Genomic DNA, 16,530 nt, shown 5'->3' on the forward strand with positions numbered 1-16,530 from the left:
TGACGTATTGAATCGTGGTTAGTGCGTCCCAGAGGACCGCTTTCTGCCCTAGAAAGGTTTAGATCAAATTAAACAGCTGCCAGTCATGCAGAATGGGCCGCGGTGGCCGGCCGGCTGTTGCCCTCTTGTGGTTCCTTCATTATAATGTCAAACAATTCGCCTCTGGCTTCCCTCTCTGCGCCTGCTGCTGTGTAAATACACTACGCTGCACACTTAATTTGCCAAACAGTTCTGCTAGCAGTACATTAACTCAGCCTTGGAAAAGTGCCAACCCAAGCTGTTGGCGAGCGAGAAGATGTGAAGAACACTGATGTTAGACCGAGCATCTCAACATCCTCAGTACTGTAGTGTGTTCTTTTTAACTGAAAGGGAAATATCTGTTTACTCATTTATCTGAGAGCTTTAGTTACTTATAGTCTTGATACAGTGTGATAATGCTACAAAGGTTTCCTGTTCTGTTCTGCACAGAGGTCTTGTCACATTTCACCCACGACTTGATTAGACTGTAATAATAATAAATCCGGGTCACAATGTGCTCCAACGTCCACCTCAGATTTGTGTGAAACTTCAACAGACAGATCTAATCTGTCTATTAGACATTAAGGATCTTTGCTTGTCATGCAGGATGATCACAGTGTACTGCAACTTTACTTGAGTGAAGGATCTGAAAGCTTCAATTAATTTTCAGTTATATTAATTTATTTAGGGCCAAATCTAGGACTTGGGACTCCAGCTGGTATTTTTTCTGGATGCTGCCTTGTTGAAGGTCCACTTGGAGTCCACAGGTCTTCCTTCTTGTGGGCTTCTGTGTCATATGAGTGAGTTTTAAGTTTAGATTTCAGGACCTCTACAGAGTGAGACAGTCTGACGTCAGCAGGGAGGTTATTCCAGAGGAAGGGAACTCCACTACTTGAGGACACACACTCACGTACATCCAGCTGAAACTTGCAGTACACCCTGTAGATCTGACCACAAATGAACCAATTTGTTAATTAAAATTCAACTGTTAGCTTGAGGTGTAAAGTGTCAGATTTTTTCTTCACTTATTTACATAATTAAGCGGCCGTTATGCAAACACATCATTGCTTATATAAGCTAAAGAAGAGACCAGCTGAGGAGTACCTCAGCACTGCCAGTCTGTGTTAACTGGAGTCTGACAGACTGCACAGTAAGAAGAAGCTGCGTCCTGACGAATGCACGATGTGATGGAATCAGGTTTGCAAATGTTGCAGAAGTACTTTATGTGGGATAAAACAAGAGCTTTTGTGGTGGTAAGTCATGAAAATGACCAAAGGGCTGCCCGTGAGCAAGAAATCCCCAAAATATGTGAGTGTAATTATAATAAAGATGAAGAGAAGAGGCAGCTGAGGAGGGTTAGTTACAGCTTCTTCCGTGCAGAAGAAACATTCTTCATGTAGAGGTAGAAGTCGTTACCTCTGTGCCTTCACAGAACTAAAAGGCTTTTCATGATCAACATGAGCTATAACAAGGAAGGAAGCAGCTCGTACAAGTCATCTGTTAACAGTTTCTGCAAATGAGGAACATTTGAACGAGAAATGAAAATCCTGCCGTCACATAGAGTCGACGGTAATCGTGAAGTCAAGAATATAAAAATCAAGCTAGAGAGAAGTCTTGTCTCCACACAGCCACTGGACCCCGCGTGAAGCAGATGTGCTAAGACAAGCTGAGGAAACCTGTTGTATTACTGCAGGAGGACCAGGTGAAGACAGGAAACCTGTTGTATTACTGCAGGAGGACCAGGTGAAGACAGGAAACCTGTTGTATTACTGCAGGAGGACCAGGTGAAGACAGGAAACCTGCTGTATTACTGCAGGAGGACCAGGTGAAGACAGGAAACCTGTTGTATTACTGCAGGAGGACCAGGTGAAGACAGGAAACCTGCTGTATTACCGCAGGAGGACCAGGTGAAGACAGGAAACCTGCTGTATTACCGCAGGAGGACCAGGTGAAGACAGGAAACCTGCTGTATTACTGCAGGAGGACCAGGTGAAGACAGGAAACCTGCTGTATTACCGCAGGAGGACCAGGTGAAGACAGGAAACCTGCTGTATTACTGCAGGAGGACCAGGTGAAGACAGGAAACCTGCTGTATTACCGCAGGAGGACCAGGTGAAGACAGGAAACCTGCTGTATTACCGCAGGAGGACCAGGTGAAGACAGGAAACCTGTTGTATTACTGCAGGAGGACCAGGTGAAGACAGGAAACCTGTTGTATTACCGCAGGAGGACCAGGTGAAGACAGGAAACCTGCTGTATTACCGCAGGAGGACCAGGTGAAGACAGGAAACCTGCTGTATTACCGCAGGAGGACCAGGTGAAGACAGGAAACCTGCTGTATTACCGCAGGAGGACCAGGTGAAGACAGGAAACCTGCTGTATTACTGCAGGAGGACCAGGTGAAGACAGGAAACCTGCTGTATTACCGCAGGAGGACCAGGTGAAGACAGGAAACCTGCTGTATTACCGCAGGAGGACCAGGTGAAGACAGGAAACCTGCTGTATTACTGCAGGAGGACCAGGTGAAGACAGGAAACCTGCTGTATTACTGCAGGAGGACCAGGTGAAGACAGGAAACCTGCTGTATTACTGCAGGAGGACCAGGTGAAGACAGGAACAAAAGTCAAACACTCTACAAGAAAGGAAACCTCGCTGCACTCTTTCTACACTGTGCTACCAGGTTATAACCAGCTGCTGCTGAGGCTGTTTCAGAGAGATTAGATCCCAAGGTCTGGGAGCAGGTAAAGGCTGTGGTTGTGACCTACGATGTGTGAAACACTATCTGCACGGATAACATACGTGCAGCCACAGGTTCAGCCACCACAGCCAGGCGTAAAGGTGTAATCAGTTACGTCATCTTTGCTTTCTGTGGTATCTATACAGAGTGGTATAATGAGTGGATTGGACAAAACTCAAATGTTGGTATGGCTCAAGAGGACTGAAAAAAGACCAGTGGGGCAGAAACAGACAGACAGGGAAGCTCTGTGAATGACAAACGAAGGATAAATGGCAAATACATGACCCACATGCTGAGAGCTTAAGGTCAGTGACGTGTGGAGTGTGTGGGTTTGTGCTTGTCCTGCTCACGTACATTCACACATCGTTGTCCAGTAATGTCATTAATAACCCTGGGTATTAAGTCCCGAAGAGGAAATGTCCAGATGCTGCTTGTTCACTCACTGCCTCAAAGTGTGTGTGTGTTCATCCATCTTCTGAAGAGATGTCAACTTGTGTCCCCGGTGGTGGTGTGAAGTCGCCCTAGTGGAGCTATGAGTCTCGTGAATGAGTGGAAAACCTCAAACTGCCCCTGAGGACTTTGTCCTGCTAATGTCCAACTTTGTCTGAAAGGAAAGAAAAATCAAAAGAGGAGAAAACTGTGAGAAAAAGAAATAAATCTCATGAAACGGAAGAAAATGACAAAAACACGAGAGTTAAAGTTGCATTTATTGATTTCTTTTCCACAAAACTCTCCTAATTACTTGAACACTTTAGCAAAGTCTGTGCATGAGAAAAGGAGACATTGGTCGCGGCAGCGTGTCGCTCTGGGCCGTCTGATGACTGGGCAGCGTCTGTGTGAACCAACACACCCAGGAGCAAGGAGAGCAGGGGACCTTCAAATACAAGGGGCAGCTGGGTTAGGAGAGGAAACACTTGAAGATTATTTTTGTAAACTGCACTCGGCATTTAAACCCCTGGTTCTTTTCCATCACTTTGAGAGGACAAAAGAAACTTTAGGTTAAAAATGGATAGAATAATTAATAGAGGACAAAGATCACAGCTACTAAACACTGGTTTGTTATATTATGAACTGCAAAAAATAAAAATAAAAAATAGAATAATGTGTAAATGACACAAAAACAAAGCCAATTAATGAGGCATGAGCTAGCCATTTATTGTTATTGAGGAAGTTAACATGGTTAACTGCACTGAAAGTCATACAATAGACCTCTTAAGCTTTGTGAGAGGCCTCCTGTGTCACAGAGAGAAAGCTGTAGGAATATACATACAGTCTATCTTATTGGCAAGTAGATATGTTTTAGTAAGTACATTCTCCTCTACCCGGTACTCATGTACAATATACATGTTAAAAAATATAGTTTGCATTGCGATCACCGTATTTCCTTTTTTGTTCAGGATGAAATAAATTCACATTTAAGTGTTACAGGTTCTTGAATGGCGGTGGAAACTAAAGAGCACTGATTTGTTTTTTTATTAAGAGCTATCACATACACATAGGCATATGCATAGAAGGCACGTCTATGCATCTAAATTGCTTACATGATAAATGGAAAGCAGTTTTATCACTAGGGATGAAAACAAAATATCCAAGAACTTATGGCTGCTACCAGCCGCACATACACACCTCTCTCCACACACACACACACACACACACACACACGACACAAAAACACCACCAGCACGCACTCCACTCAACGTTAGACAAATACCAACTCATCCTGTGGACGATAAAACTGCATACAGTACACCACACTACAGTCGGTGAATGGCGTCCACCCAGGACAAGTTTCAAAGAACACTTGCTGTGAAGCAGCAGCAGCAGCTGAGTGTTAGCAGAGTCCTCCTGTGGAGGAAGCAGCCACCGAAAACACCGATGTCATGATTTTACTTAAACGTTACACAAAGAAGCTGCTGGATCCTGGATCAGTGGGGGTTGAGAACTGTCCCTCAAGGCAACGAGGGAAGCAGCTCTTCTCCCGTTTGTCCCCAACAGAGGGACTGAGAGTCAGTTCAATCACAACACTGCAGATTCTCAAGGCGTAGCGATGTGAGCGCATGTGCAGAAGCTGGGAGGCTTGAACCAGACACAAGACCATCCCTAAATACTGCAGCTGACTGAACAGGAAGTTAAAGGAGCAGTTTGATATTTTTGAGTTATATGAAAATGAGGATACCACTCTCTCCTAAATACAACAGCCAGGAGATGCTTAGCTTAGCTTAGCATAATGACAGGGAGTTGAGGGAAACACAGAGTGACGACAACTCGATTTTCAGAAGTCAAATCCTGATTTCTATTAACAGATAAAGGTTGTAGAAGTAGTTGTAAAGGTTGGCTTTTATTGTGCCAAATAAAAATGTAGCTAAAATACAAAACAGGACGGTTTTGATTAGCATTTCCTGACAGATGGAAAAGGAAACCGTAAACCTACACTTATTATTACAACTATAAAAAATATATAACACGTTAGTTAGCTTTCCACTGTTTCCAGTCTTTATGCTAAGCTACGCTAACTGGCTCCTGGCTAATCATATTTAGCATCCAGAAACAAAGAGTGGTTTACATTTTCTCACCTGACTCTCAGCAAAAATGTCAAAGTTTGATTAACATTAACAAAAAGACAAGAAAATAGTCTCCTGCAGAAACCTGTACACTGGTGTGTTGGTGCGAGTGTCTATTAACTACTGAACTGACTACGACTCGTCTACACGACCAAAGCTGTGAAATGTGGTGCTCAAAATAGGCAATGGTACACAAAAGGCATTCGTCTTTAAGAGAATGGAAAAAATGGAATATGCACTTTAAAAAAACTAAACTTAAAAAACAAAGTTCTTTTGGCAGCCGTCTGTCTGTGGCGAGGCCTGTAACTGAGATAACACAGGCAGGAAAACTCCAAACTCCAAATCCCACATCGGATCATTTAGAAATCCACCCGGTGAATCAAGGCTTGACTGTTACATGCTGCTAATGAAAGTGCAGCATTAAGGACATTCGGCTTGAGCTCAGAATGGTTATTTAACAGACACTGTGGATCCCGACAACATATGAAAGTGAATTACAAAACAGAAAACGCTAATTCACACTCCGAACAGCCTGGATTTACATTTCTCTTCAAGGCGGTTGTGGTGTGACAAATAAAAATCTGTGTTTAGAAGTCAGTGGATCATCAGTGAATGTGGTTTAACACTACAATACCAATCCTTCTTCATTCAGAAACTTTACTCTATATAACCATGAAAACCAGACAATAACCACTGGAAATGTTTGTCTCTGTTTTAAACCGTTAACAGACAGAATAGACGCTGAATTGGCTGAGAAATCTGGATAAAATCCTTTGTGGCGCAGGTCTGTTACAGTTACCTCCTCACTTTCATCTACAACACAATCTACATAACTTTCCTTTGGTTAATAAAAAAAGAAAACAAACATAGAAAACGAGAGATGAGCAAAGGTTAGCTGGGTTTTTCCCTCTGAGGATAGTCCCCGCTGTTTGCAGCCCTTGTTGAGGTGAGATTTACAAACCCAAACTGTGGTTTCGTCGGGGATTTAGGCTTCTCCAAGGCTCTTCTGTTGATCACAGTGGTTTAGGATTCAACTCGAGGGCAAATGTTCATGTAAGATGAGCGAGAACAGGACGAGGACCCTGGTGTCTGGTCGCTCTCATGTTTTTTTTTTTTTGTTTTTTTGTTTTTTGTCATTGTTCCATGTCATTATGGTCAAGTCTCAGGCGTCAAGGTGTGGCTGGCAAAAAAACTGTCAGGTTTCAAGATCCTAAAGACAAAGAAACACAAATCCAAATTTGTTAGCAGCTCTAAGTTATCAGTTTGAAATAATGTAGTTCAGCTACAGAAAGACTAAGGCTTCTTTCACCATTTCCTGTTTTATATTCTAGTGCGGCATCATGAATCTAATAGCAAGTGAAATGTGCAGGTTGCTCGTTCTTACTGCTCCTAATAAAGAGATGACCACTCAGTTTCTGTTTAGGAACCTGAGCATGCAGTGCGTGTGTCATCACACCTTTCTGGTGTGCAGGTTTGCCAAATTAGTTCCTGCAATGCTGGATTCAGAAAATGTTTCCGTCAGGCATCGTGGTTTTGCATCACAAATGATTTGTTCAAATATTCTGTGTTCAGATTATATTTGTCAGATTTGCTAGAGTAGCTCCAGCTTCTCCTCCAGACCCCCTCACAATCTCACAATTTGCTTCTACCTCGTCTATGCTTTGTTAGACACAGAACACAGTGTTGTGTCTTTGTTTATCTGGGATTTTCTGAAATAATAGTTCATAAAAGTTATGGTTAAAATCATTCCAAAGATTTCCCCTGAAACAACCTGAAAGGACCGAGCTGTGGCCCATTAGCAAACACCAGAAATAAAACCAGTCCCACAATGTTTGTTTGTTTTTTACTAGGTCTTTGTCTGTGCTTGGCATTATTTGAATAGAGATTATTTTCTATGATAAAGAATAATATGATAAATGTTACTGTACCTGGAACCTTTAGAGCACTGGGGTCAAAGGTGAATCTCATCTGAAGCTCTTCTGCTGCTGCATCAGACCCACGTTCTCATACACTCTGGAGCTGTCCTCCCTCATCCTGACAACAGGCACACACCAATGAGAAAATGGCTTCTTTAACAGCACGTTACAGTCGCTGTTTATCGCATTTTACAGCATAACTTACTCTGTGCAGGTGGGAGTAGGAATAGGAGTACAAGGAGGCAAAGGGCTCTGCTCTCCTCCAGTCAGGTCAGACAAAGAGTATTTAATGTTGGTGTACTCGCGTCCTTTAATCTTACTTTTCTGAAGAGAACAAAGTAGAGACTGGTTAGAGACGAGCAAAAATAAAAAATAAAAGCACAAACGAAAGAGTTTGTTTGCACACCTGCTCCTCCTCTATGCGTCTCTGCAGAGTTTCTATATAGTGCTGTACGGCCATGTAGATGAATCTGTACTGCGCCTCAGTCTGCACCATCCCCGAGCGCTGAGAACGAACCATCTGGATGGTTTTTGGCACGTCGATGTCACAGTCCACCCCTGCAGCCATGAAAACAACATTTCACACTGACTGTTAAATCCACAGCACTAGTAGCACAACACTTCAAGTAAACCTTCAAAATAAATATTGGATTTTCAGATACACACGTGTTTGTGAATCTATTTACACCAACTTATTTCTAAATTTACAAAGGATGACTCAGTCAAAATGTATTATTTTCTGTGTAGGAAGCATTGTAATGCTAACTGAACTGTTACTATTGTACCTGAAGTAATGACATTATTCTGGAATTGTTACGAGTTTCAGCAACATCCAAATAGCACATATGAAAAACAAGACAGACTGGAATAAGATTTATTATCTTATATATACACACTCGACCAAGCTCAGTCCCCTACACACACGTCGACACATCACCTTCATCCAGGTCTACAATCATATTATTAATTTAGGTTTTGGTTTTAAAACCTTGACGTGTACATTGTTAGTTGATGACCTTCCTGCTCTTCAGCAGTGACCACGCTTGAAGACCGAACAGTCTCCTTCAATCAGTAAAGTTCAATCACTTTAGTTTAGAGACAAGATTGTATCCTGACAGCAACAATCGCATCACAATACCAAAAACCTTCTAACACCTTTTTTCAGGAGGCTGCATGAGGACTTTTCCAGACCTTTTATAAAAAATGTAAATGTCTGTTTGCACCATGTGGACTCACCTTTTTCTCTGATCACATCTATTAGGATGTCAATCACTATAAACGTTCCTGTCCTCCCAATCCCTGCACTGCAGAACACAGGAGAAAGTCTTTGATGTAACATGTCCTCTCACTGATGCTTCCTGTTCTGAGAGATTTTGCAACTCATTCATTGAAGTGATTTCAATATGTGTACCTGCAGTGTACCGCTATAGGTCCAGCGTCCAGAATGCTCTCCTGTTTCAAGTTGACCTCCTCTAAGAAGTCCAGGACACCACCTGGGTCGGTGGGGACTCCGTGGTCTGGCCAGGCCCTGAAGTGGTACTGCCAAACTGTACGTTCTGTGTTTCCCTGAATTCACCCACAGAAGAATAAAATGTAATAATTTAATTTAACACTCCAAAGCAACCACCAGTGTTATTTAGTGAAAGAGAATCTCACAGACTACAAGCTTCCAAATCCTTTATTCACATTCTCACACACGCAAAAACGTACCTGTCCCACTTTGGAGAGTTTGAGCTCCCTTAAGATGTAGTCGTGTGCGGCCGTCTCTCTGACATTGCGAACCCGCATGCCACCGTACTCCTTCAGAGCCGACATGTCTGGCCAGTACTTCACACACTTACTCTGTTGGGACACAAATCACATTCACTTAAGTAGAGTAGAAAACCTCATTCAACAGACAGACAAGAGAAGATTATTTGCCAGTTTTCTTTGTCTCCCATGGCTGTAAATCACCCTGCAGTCCTTTGGGTTGTTTAGATTGTTAGCCAAACAAAACTACTCAGTTTACTTATTTCTAACATGTTACAGATTAAATGAATTATCAATTAAAGAGATCATTCTCATCAAGGTAATCTATAATAAAAGTAATCGCTAGTCACAGCTCTATTCCAGTTTTTCCAAAATGTGATGTTTTACTATTGTTGTTTTAAAGAGGTGAAAAATAAGTGCTGGATATTTTTCTGTAAACCTAAAAATAATCATGAAGTTTGAGGATTTTGAGACACAAGAAATTCTGACGTGAAGAAATATATTTAGGAACCTGCATCAGTTTTAGCCTAAGCAGGATCAGACTGATAAAAAGTGAACACACGCTCTTATGATCAGTATATCAAGCTTTGTTCACTGTCAGAAGAGGGCTGTGTAATGATTTAGAGACTGCTACTCTTCAATTGAAACAGTTCAGAATCTTAAATATTCTTCTTCATTTTACATCAGAAACATGTCCCTGATTCCTCAAACTTTTAGGTTATTTACAACTTGCACAAAAATGTCACAGATTGCTAATGTGATCCCAAAGTACAGGAAGTTAAACTGTAATCACCGCTCACCTTTCCTCTCTCCACCTCTTTGGTGGTCATGACAATGACTCGAGAGTTCTCCTGAAATACCATCCTCCAGAAGTCGCTGATGGTGTTCTGCAGACAACCCTGAGTGGCAATGTAGCTCTTCTTCACCTTAGTGCTGTTGCATTTTGAGTCCAGCTCCGGCTGCACATAAAGACATAACAGTCAACACAGCAGAAACTGACGGAGCACACGTGCTCGGATAAATCTAAGCTCTTCACACAAGCCATCTACATACTATCATGTACAGAATGAATTATGTGTCCCCTGAAGATGAAGTGAGTTTACCATGGTTGCAGATACTACCATGATGATATTGGCGTTGATGTAATCAGAGCCTGGCTCATTTGGGTCCCCGTCTTTCAGCACCACTCGTGTGTGGTCGACTGGAAACAGAAACAGTTCAATCAGTTACCTTTAAAAATCCCTACAGGTGTACTGCTACACTGAGAAGTCGTGGTGAAAGAGCAGTCAGTGTTCCTTACAAGGGAGGATGTTCTTGTATCTGTTCTTGTTTTTGTTCTCTTGCCTCTGGCCCTCTTTGCGACTGTAGAGAAGTTTGCACTCTTGTTGCTGCAGGGTCTGAATGGAAAAAAACAAGGACTCTTACTTGATGTTTATTTAAGTAACATTTATGGCTTTATCCATCTGTTGATATAGAAGTGTCCATAGTGTAAATTTCATTTTTGTTTAAAAAGGGTTTTAGCATCTGCTGACATTGTTTTTATATGGTACAAAATGTACACAAAGGACAGAACACAAATTCAATGACTAGGCCCATAGAAAAGCCAAGACAAGTGAGCTTTTGAATGAAAATACTTAACGGAAGAAAGACTCACCTCAAATTCTTCCCAGAAGCCCTGTTTGACCTTGTCAGTGGCCTCAGCTAGTTTGCTCAGCTCCCTCACTCGACTTTCAATCTCTGCTGCGTTAATACGAGTTGTGTTCAGGGGCTGCAGAGGAAAACAGAAGTCAGAACAGAAGTTACAAGCAGCCAATGATGCTTTAGCTTACTGGTTAAACATGAATCAGCTTTGTACACACCAGTATTTACAAGAAGAGACTTGGCAGGTACCTGTTTGAGCTGAAGCACAGTGCCCAGGGTTTCCACCATGGGGTTCTTTTTGTAGTGCTCTACTAAATCGGTGAGAGAGTCAAACTTCTCCCCTCCGCCCACGTCATACTTTAGGTCTGGCTGAATAAGAAAACAAGTTCATATCAGCAACAAGTACATTTGCAAACACAACAAACCAGATTACTCAGAGTAATCGGGTTATACAGAAAATTAGACACTACATTTATATACTTATGGTTCATCATCAGCTGCTACTAAGTGGCCAAATTAGGAGAACCTCCTACAACTGAGGTGAATGTTCATCCTGAATTTAGGGCTATAAAGGTTTGTGACCTGCTCAGTCAGTCAGCTGTTGCAGGTAATTCACCTTGTTGAGCCAATGTTCTTGAATAATGACACAATACCAGTACCTTTAAAAGCGCATTTTGTGGCTCATCAAGTATTTACTTGCTGGAAAATCATACTGTTTCAACTAAAACTGTTGCCCACGGCTCTGTAGTAACTGCATGAATTACAAAAGTACTTTTCGTTTTAGTTGGTTTCTATGTATTCTGATGTAGACGAGGATAGGGAAAGCAGGGAGAGCAACAGGAGTTGAGGAATGCATTTACCTGGCAGCGGATCATAACGTGAGTGACTTTGGGTTTGCTGTCACTGCTGTCTGTCTTGTCATCTCCTGTACGGACTGACAGAACAAAATCCCCAGGATGGCTCTGGCTCTCTCTCACCAGGAAGCTGCCATTCTTCCCTTTCTCTGTGAGCAGCTTCTCGGCCTCCCTGCCTGACAAGTGTCCATGGAACCATCTGACAAAACAGAAATAAAACATGTCTTTTCTGTTTTGGCTCGACTCCTCGTGAGACATCAGCTTCCACTGTTGACTGGGATAAATCTGTACTTTCTAAATTTATTAACATTTACCGTTTACAAGTAGGAATGTCGCAGATCTGAAACAAAGACCAAACCATGACATAGATATCCAACGTCTTTTGTAGAGATTTCTTGAGTTTACAGGACAATGTTGTGCTGTGCGCTGTGTACAACAGCATCATCAGTCTGTTCACTGTAGAGCTGATGTGATGCATTCAGGGACAGTACATAGTGTAGATCATCTATCCAAGCTATGATTTGTAGAACATTATTGTTCTATTGATTACAAAGCTGACTTTGGCAGTCATGGAGATTGTTATACGTTTTCATTTTTATGTAGAACTGTAGATTAGAGACCTAATTAAAGAATGGCTGAATGAATGTTTAGCTGTGAATTGCATACAGCCTCCCCTGAGCTTTAACAGAATGTAAATACATCTGTATAAAGAAAATGCGACATCCAGTAGTTCAAGGTTTATATTGACACCTTAAATTATATTAAAATTTGTTTTGGCTTTCTTCCTGTTAAATTTCAAGTCCCCAGAAACGCCTCATCCTCAGTTAATAACAGTGAAATAAACAATTAAGAGAAATTAATCACAGATAATTACAGTAATAATAACAAATTAAACAAGATGATTACAAAAGACATCCAAAACATGCCAGGCCTACATTCAAGCCCAAAAATATCATCCAGCGTCACCACTCACCTCTCTGAGGTGGGATCAGCACAGTTGAGTGGGTACTTGAGCTCAATAACATCTCCATTTTTCTCTTTCAGCTGTCCATGATGCTCCATGTAATACTGCACCAACTCTGCCAGAGTGGCAAACTTCTCCCCACCGTAAAGGTCATAGTAGTCTCCTGTGTTTTGGATTTTAATATGGGTGACGGCTCCATTTCGCCTGCAGAAAAGCAAAGTGCAACCATTTATAGGAATGTTGGAGGAAAAAATAAGTACAAACAGATTCCAGCAGGAAGTTTATTTTCCCCTCGAAAGGCTTGAAAAATCGAAACACCTTCAAAAGATATCTTATCATTCAATCTACATCTTCTCAGTTTTCCACAACTTAGTAATTTCAGTAAACGTAACTGCTGTTCAACATCAATTAGCTTCAAATTCAACATGGTGCGCTCAGTTTTAGTTGCCACTGTCGCAAACCACAAAACTGACAGTGGTAAAGAGCTGAATACAGAGGAACAGAAACACCAACTAGTGTTGTGGTGGTGTAACTGCTCCAAATCAGACACAAGTATAAATGCTTTCAATGCCAGTAGATACAGCGCAGATGCAAACATTTTACTTAAACGTCTTTATCTGTAAAGCCCAAGTCCACAGGTGAATAAAATCTAAGCTTTAAGTAAAGCTGTGGCTTTGTTGCAATTCTTAAGTAGTATGAAAATAAGACACCAGTAGGTTATATCAGTAGTGTCATATTCATAGTTGGGAAAGTTAAAACTCACAGTCTCTTCGCAGTGTCCATCAGGGAGATAATGACAATGACAGCTAAATGTATTCGTAACAATCAACTGTAATATTGGAAATGAGTCCAAATGAGCACTGTGCTGATAAAAGTTCCTGTTAAATTTGAGCCAGTTGCAACTCTAACAGCATGGGTATCATCTCTGCTAATGGCATGATGTGAGAAACTGTGAAAATATTCAAAAGCAGAGTGACGACACTGAAAAGGAAAAAAAGACCACGTCTTTGTGACACAAACCAGATCTACAGCAGAAACTGTGTCGACTCAGCGTAGGTGACCACCACTATCTCGGAAAACAGAAAAGGAGAACTTGTGGCAGATTTGAGGCTCTGTAGCATGTAACCTTGGATGACTTTTGGTTAAGTCTGGCAGAATGTGCACATTAAGAGATAGACGTGTGCTGGTTTAAACCAGTAGAGACTAGTCTCCTCATGGAAATGACTTGTTTTGTTTCCATAGGAAGTAAATATGGAGTGAGATGAGAGACTGCACGGCTAAAATATGAGACTGTTACAAAAATAACACTGGCTACTTCAGCTGAACTCAGTTAATGATACTTCATCTTTAAAATTTATGACTTGACAGACCCCGAGATAAAACCACAACTTTTTTTTTTATTAGTAAAAATGTTTGTCTTCCTTCTTTGGAAAATGCTGGTTTCGTGCTATCACACAAGACGGCTCACATTTAAAATGGAGAAGAATTCAGTGTGGGAATCATCAATAGGGTAAATATAACAGCACATTTAAAGTGTTAACTGATTTTTCATGTGTCAGCCAAACAAGCTGAGAGCACAACACTGGCACATTATAGCATCATACAAAATGGTTATGGTTGAATGTGTGAGCAAACAGTCGCTTATTTACACATCTAGCACACGTGGAGCGTCATTACCATTCATTTTTAGCTGTGTTTGTGTCCAGCTCATAAATCCAAGTTCAATATTTGCTCTTCTTTTATCTTCAGTTTGATCTTCACCAACTTCTGAATGCAATATCAGGTTCTTAAGCTTTTAACTCTGTTTGCCAATTAGTATTGGGCACATGGTGTATAGTGAGTTTATCACAGCTGCCTACAGCTGCAAGAAGCACGTAGATGAGAGCAGAGCTGCAAGTCATACAACAATTATGGCTCTTGTTTTCTGGCTTGCAACTAGTATAAGAGTTTTATAGGGGCTTGAAATGAGGCATACACTGTAGTACTCTGTGGTAAAGACTGCTTTACACATGTCATGAGTGTCTTCACTTACCGTACTGAGAGGGTGAAGTCTCCTGGATTGCTCTTACTGGGTCTGGCTAAAAAGCTCCCGTCCACTCCACGAGTCAGCAGGAGGTTTTCAGCCTCCACTCCTGTGATGTTGGGGTGAAACCACCTGAGGGAGGAAGAAAATAAAGATTAGACTAAGTGTGTAAAATGCTAATATTTTTACAATCCCACAGTGCAGTACAGTGCATTTAATAAATGCTAAAAGTTCATTGACATAGCTACAACTTTCAACTTCAAGGAAAGATTTGTCTCGCAGCAAAGTAAAAAATCAGAATACACTTAATATAAAAGCAGATAAAATACTAAACATGTTACAAAACAGGTAAAACCAATGCAAAAAGCATCTCGTCTTTTATCCAACTCTGTGGCTATCATAATTTAGTTCAGTCTCTTCTGTTCTCACAAAGTACTGTGTAAATATTTAAATGTTTAGATTCTTATCTATCACTCAGAACCATCAGCGAAGCACCAAATGGTCCCAAATCCAACCAGCAGCATGACAACAAGCAGTCAATGTCATACAGAAACATAAGAACAATTAACAGATGGTGTGGTCAGTGTGAGGTTACACGAAGAGACAGAAGACACTGAGATAGCCTAAATGTGCAGGAGAACTCTGACAACTTCTCCAATACCCCACCTGACATTTACCTTAAACTGTGATAAAGTGTACAGAGGATAACTGGTGGTGTTTAAATCAAAAGGTGGTCACTGTTACTGCAAATAAAAACTCATCATGGCCTTATTTTTTTTTTTTAATCATGCTTAGTTTGCACAATTCTGTAACAGCAGCCTGTCCTTTATCCACGTCTTCGCAGAACAGAGGAAGTTTTGTGGTTCAGATTCTATGAGCTGAAGTTGCTCAACATTTTCTCATTAATCCATAGTCTTCTCTTCACTCCTACACAGACCGTGCAGTTAACTTTTCTAACCAACATTTTCTCTGCATAGCCTAGAACCAAACTACAACATTTACAGTACTTGACTGTCATCTAATAGAAGAATCCCCCAGTCTGTCAGGTCCTCAGGAGAACTGGACTAAATGTCTAGAAGCAGCATTTAATTACAGAGCTCAACAAACCTATAGGGAATATAAAACAACATTTAAATCCAGGTTAAACCACATAAAGCATTTCAGCCTTTGACAGAACCTTAAATTCTGATCATGACGAACCATCTCCTGTCGTGTCCATCTGGAGTAGCCTCAGTAAATAATATCTATAGAAAGGTTATTTCCATCTGTTCTTATTACCTTTCTTAACATTTCAACTTATTCTTATCAGGTGTACCAGGCTGGCAGGTATTATAGTTCTTCTGGGCCATTTAACGTTATACGAAGTTTAATGTACTTGGAGGTAACTTCAGCATTGACAGCAACTTTAAACACAACAAACAAAGCGATGTTTTATGCTAGCATTTATACAGTTTGGTTTTCGTTGGACAAATTCATAACAAAGCAAGTTTAAACTTCCCCTTCTGCTAACTAGAGTCACACATTAAATAGACCTGGTAGTAGTTTTGATGTCAGTGGTTCAGTTTAATGCTGTTTACCAACTAAACATCTTGAGAATAGGTTCTAAGTTGCCGGTTTAAGCTAAATAAAGCGTTCGTAGCTAGCTATTCCCGTGCCATCTGGTTTTTATTTCAGAAACGTCGGCACAATCAGAGCTTGTTTAATTGCATATAAAGCCCCAAACAGCTGAGTTTAATTAAGGCTAGCTAGCTCAGCTATCATTATCAGCAGACATTGTTTTCCAGACAGCCCCCACTTACCTCCGAGATGTCATTTTCTTCGCTCCTCACTTCCTCGCTGGCAGTTAGCAGTTAGCTTCAACTAGCTGGCTAACGTTTCCGACCGTTTCTGCTTCAATCACAGATTAAAGTGCTTCATCGGTTAAACCCCGCTCAAAACGGGTACCGAAATCTAGCTCTCCACAGCAAACGTTAGGACTGTGGGTGCCAAAAAAAGTCTGTAGGCCTCAGCCCCGGAGACTTCAGAGCGAGTCGATTATTGGACGTCACCAGACATGCGACAGATGGA

The 16,530-nt window shown here is 41.3% G+C and overlaps 1 protein-coding gene across 1 annotated transcript; it reads right to left on the reverse strand.

Annotated features, from left to right (window-relative positions):
* Nucleotides 1-3,885: 3,885 nt before the first annotated feature.
* Nucleotides 3,886-16,524, reverse strand: ptpn11a (protein tyrosine phosphatase non-receptor type 11a). Its single transcript, XM_026355474.1, has 16 exons — nucleotides 16,263-16,524; nucleotides 14,473-14,595; nucleotides 12,450-12,644; nucleotides 11,483-11,675; nucleotides 10,872-10,991; nucleotides 10,636-10,749; nucleotides 10,282-10,378; nucleotides 10,085-10,182; nucleotides 9,782-9,940; nucleotides 8,943-9,074; nucleotides 8,644-8,798; nucleotides 8,469-8,536; nucleotides 7,639-7,790; nucleotides 7,438-7,556; nucleotides 7,245-7,350; nucleotides 3,886-6,526 (listed from the first exon to the last, which is right to left on the reverse strand). The coding sequence occupies exons 1-15, from the start codon at nucleotides 16,274-16,276 to the stop codon at nucleotides 7,281-7,283; spliced, it is 1,809 nt and encodes a 602-aa protein (XP_026211259.1). The 5' UTR covers nucleotides 16,277-16,524; the 3' UTR covers nucleotides 3,886-6,526; nucleotides 7,245-7,280.
* Nucleotides 16,525-16,530: the final 6 nt, after the last annotated feature.

The sequence above is a fragment of the Anabas testudineus genome, chromosome 12 (genome assembly GCF_900324465.2).
Source record: "Anabas testudineus chromosome 12, fAnaTes1.2, whole genome shotgun sequence".
Taxonomy (NCBI): Eukaryota; Metazoa; Chordata; class Actinopteri; order Anabantiformes; family Anabantidae; genus Anabas; species Anabas testudineus.

Bases quoted from the DNA above. Each gene is read 5' to 3' on its own strand.
- ptpn11a (XM_026355474.1), bottom strand. The intron at 9,941-10,084 runs GTAAACTCACTT...CTTTATGTGCAG, and splicing joins TGGTAGTATCTGCAACCATG to CCGGAGCTGGACTCAAAATG. The intron at 7,351-7,437 runs GTAAGTTATGCT...GCCTGTTGTCAG, and splicing joins CCTACTCCCACCTGCACAGA to GATGAGGGAGGACAGCTCCA.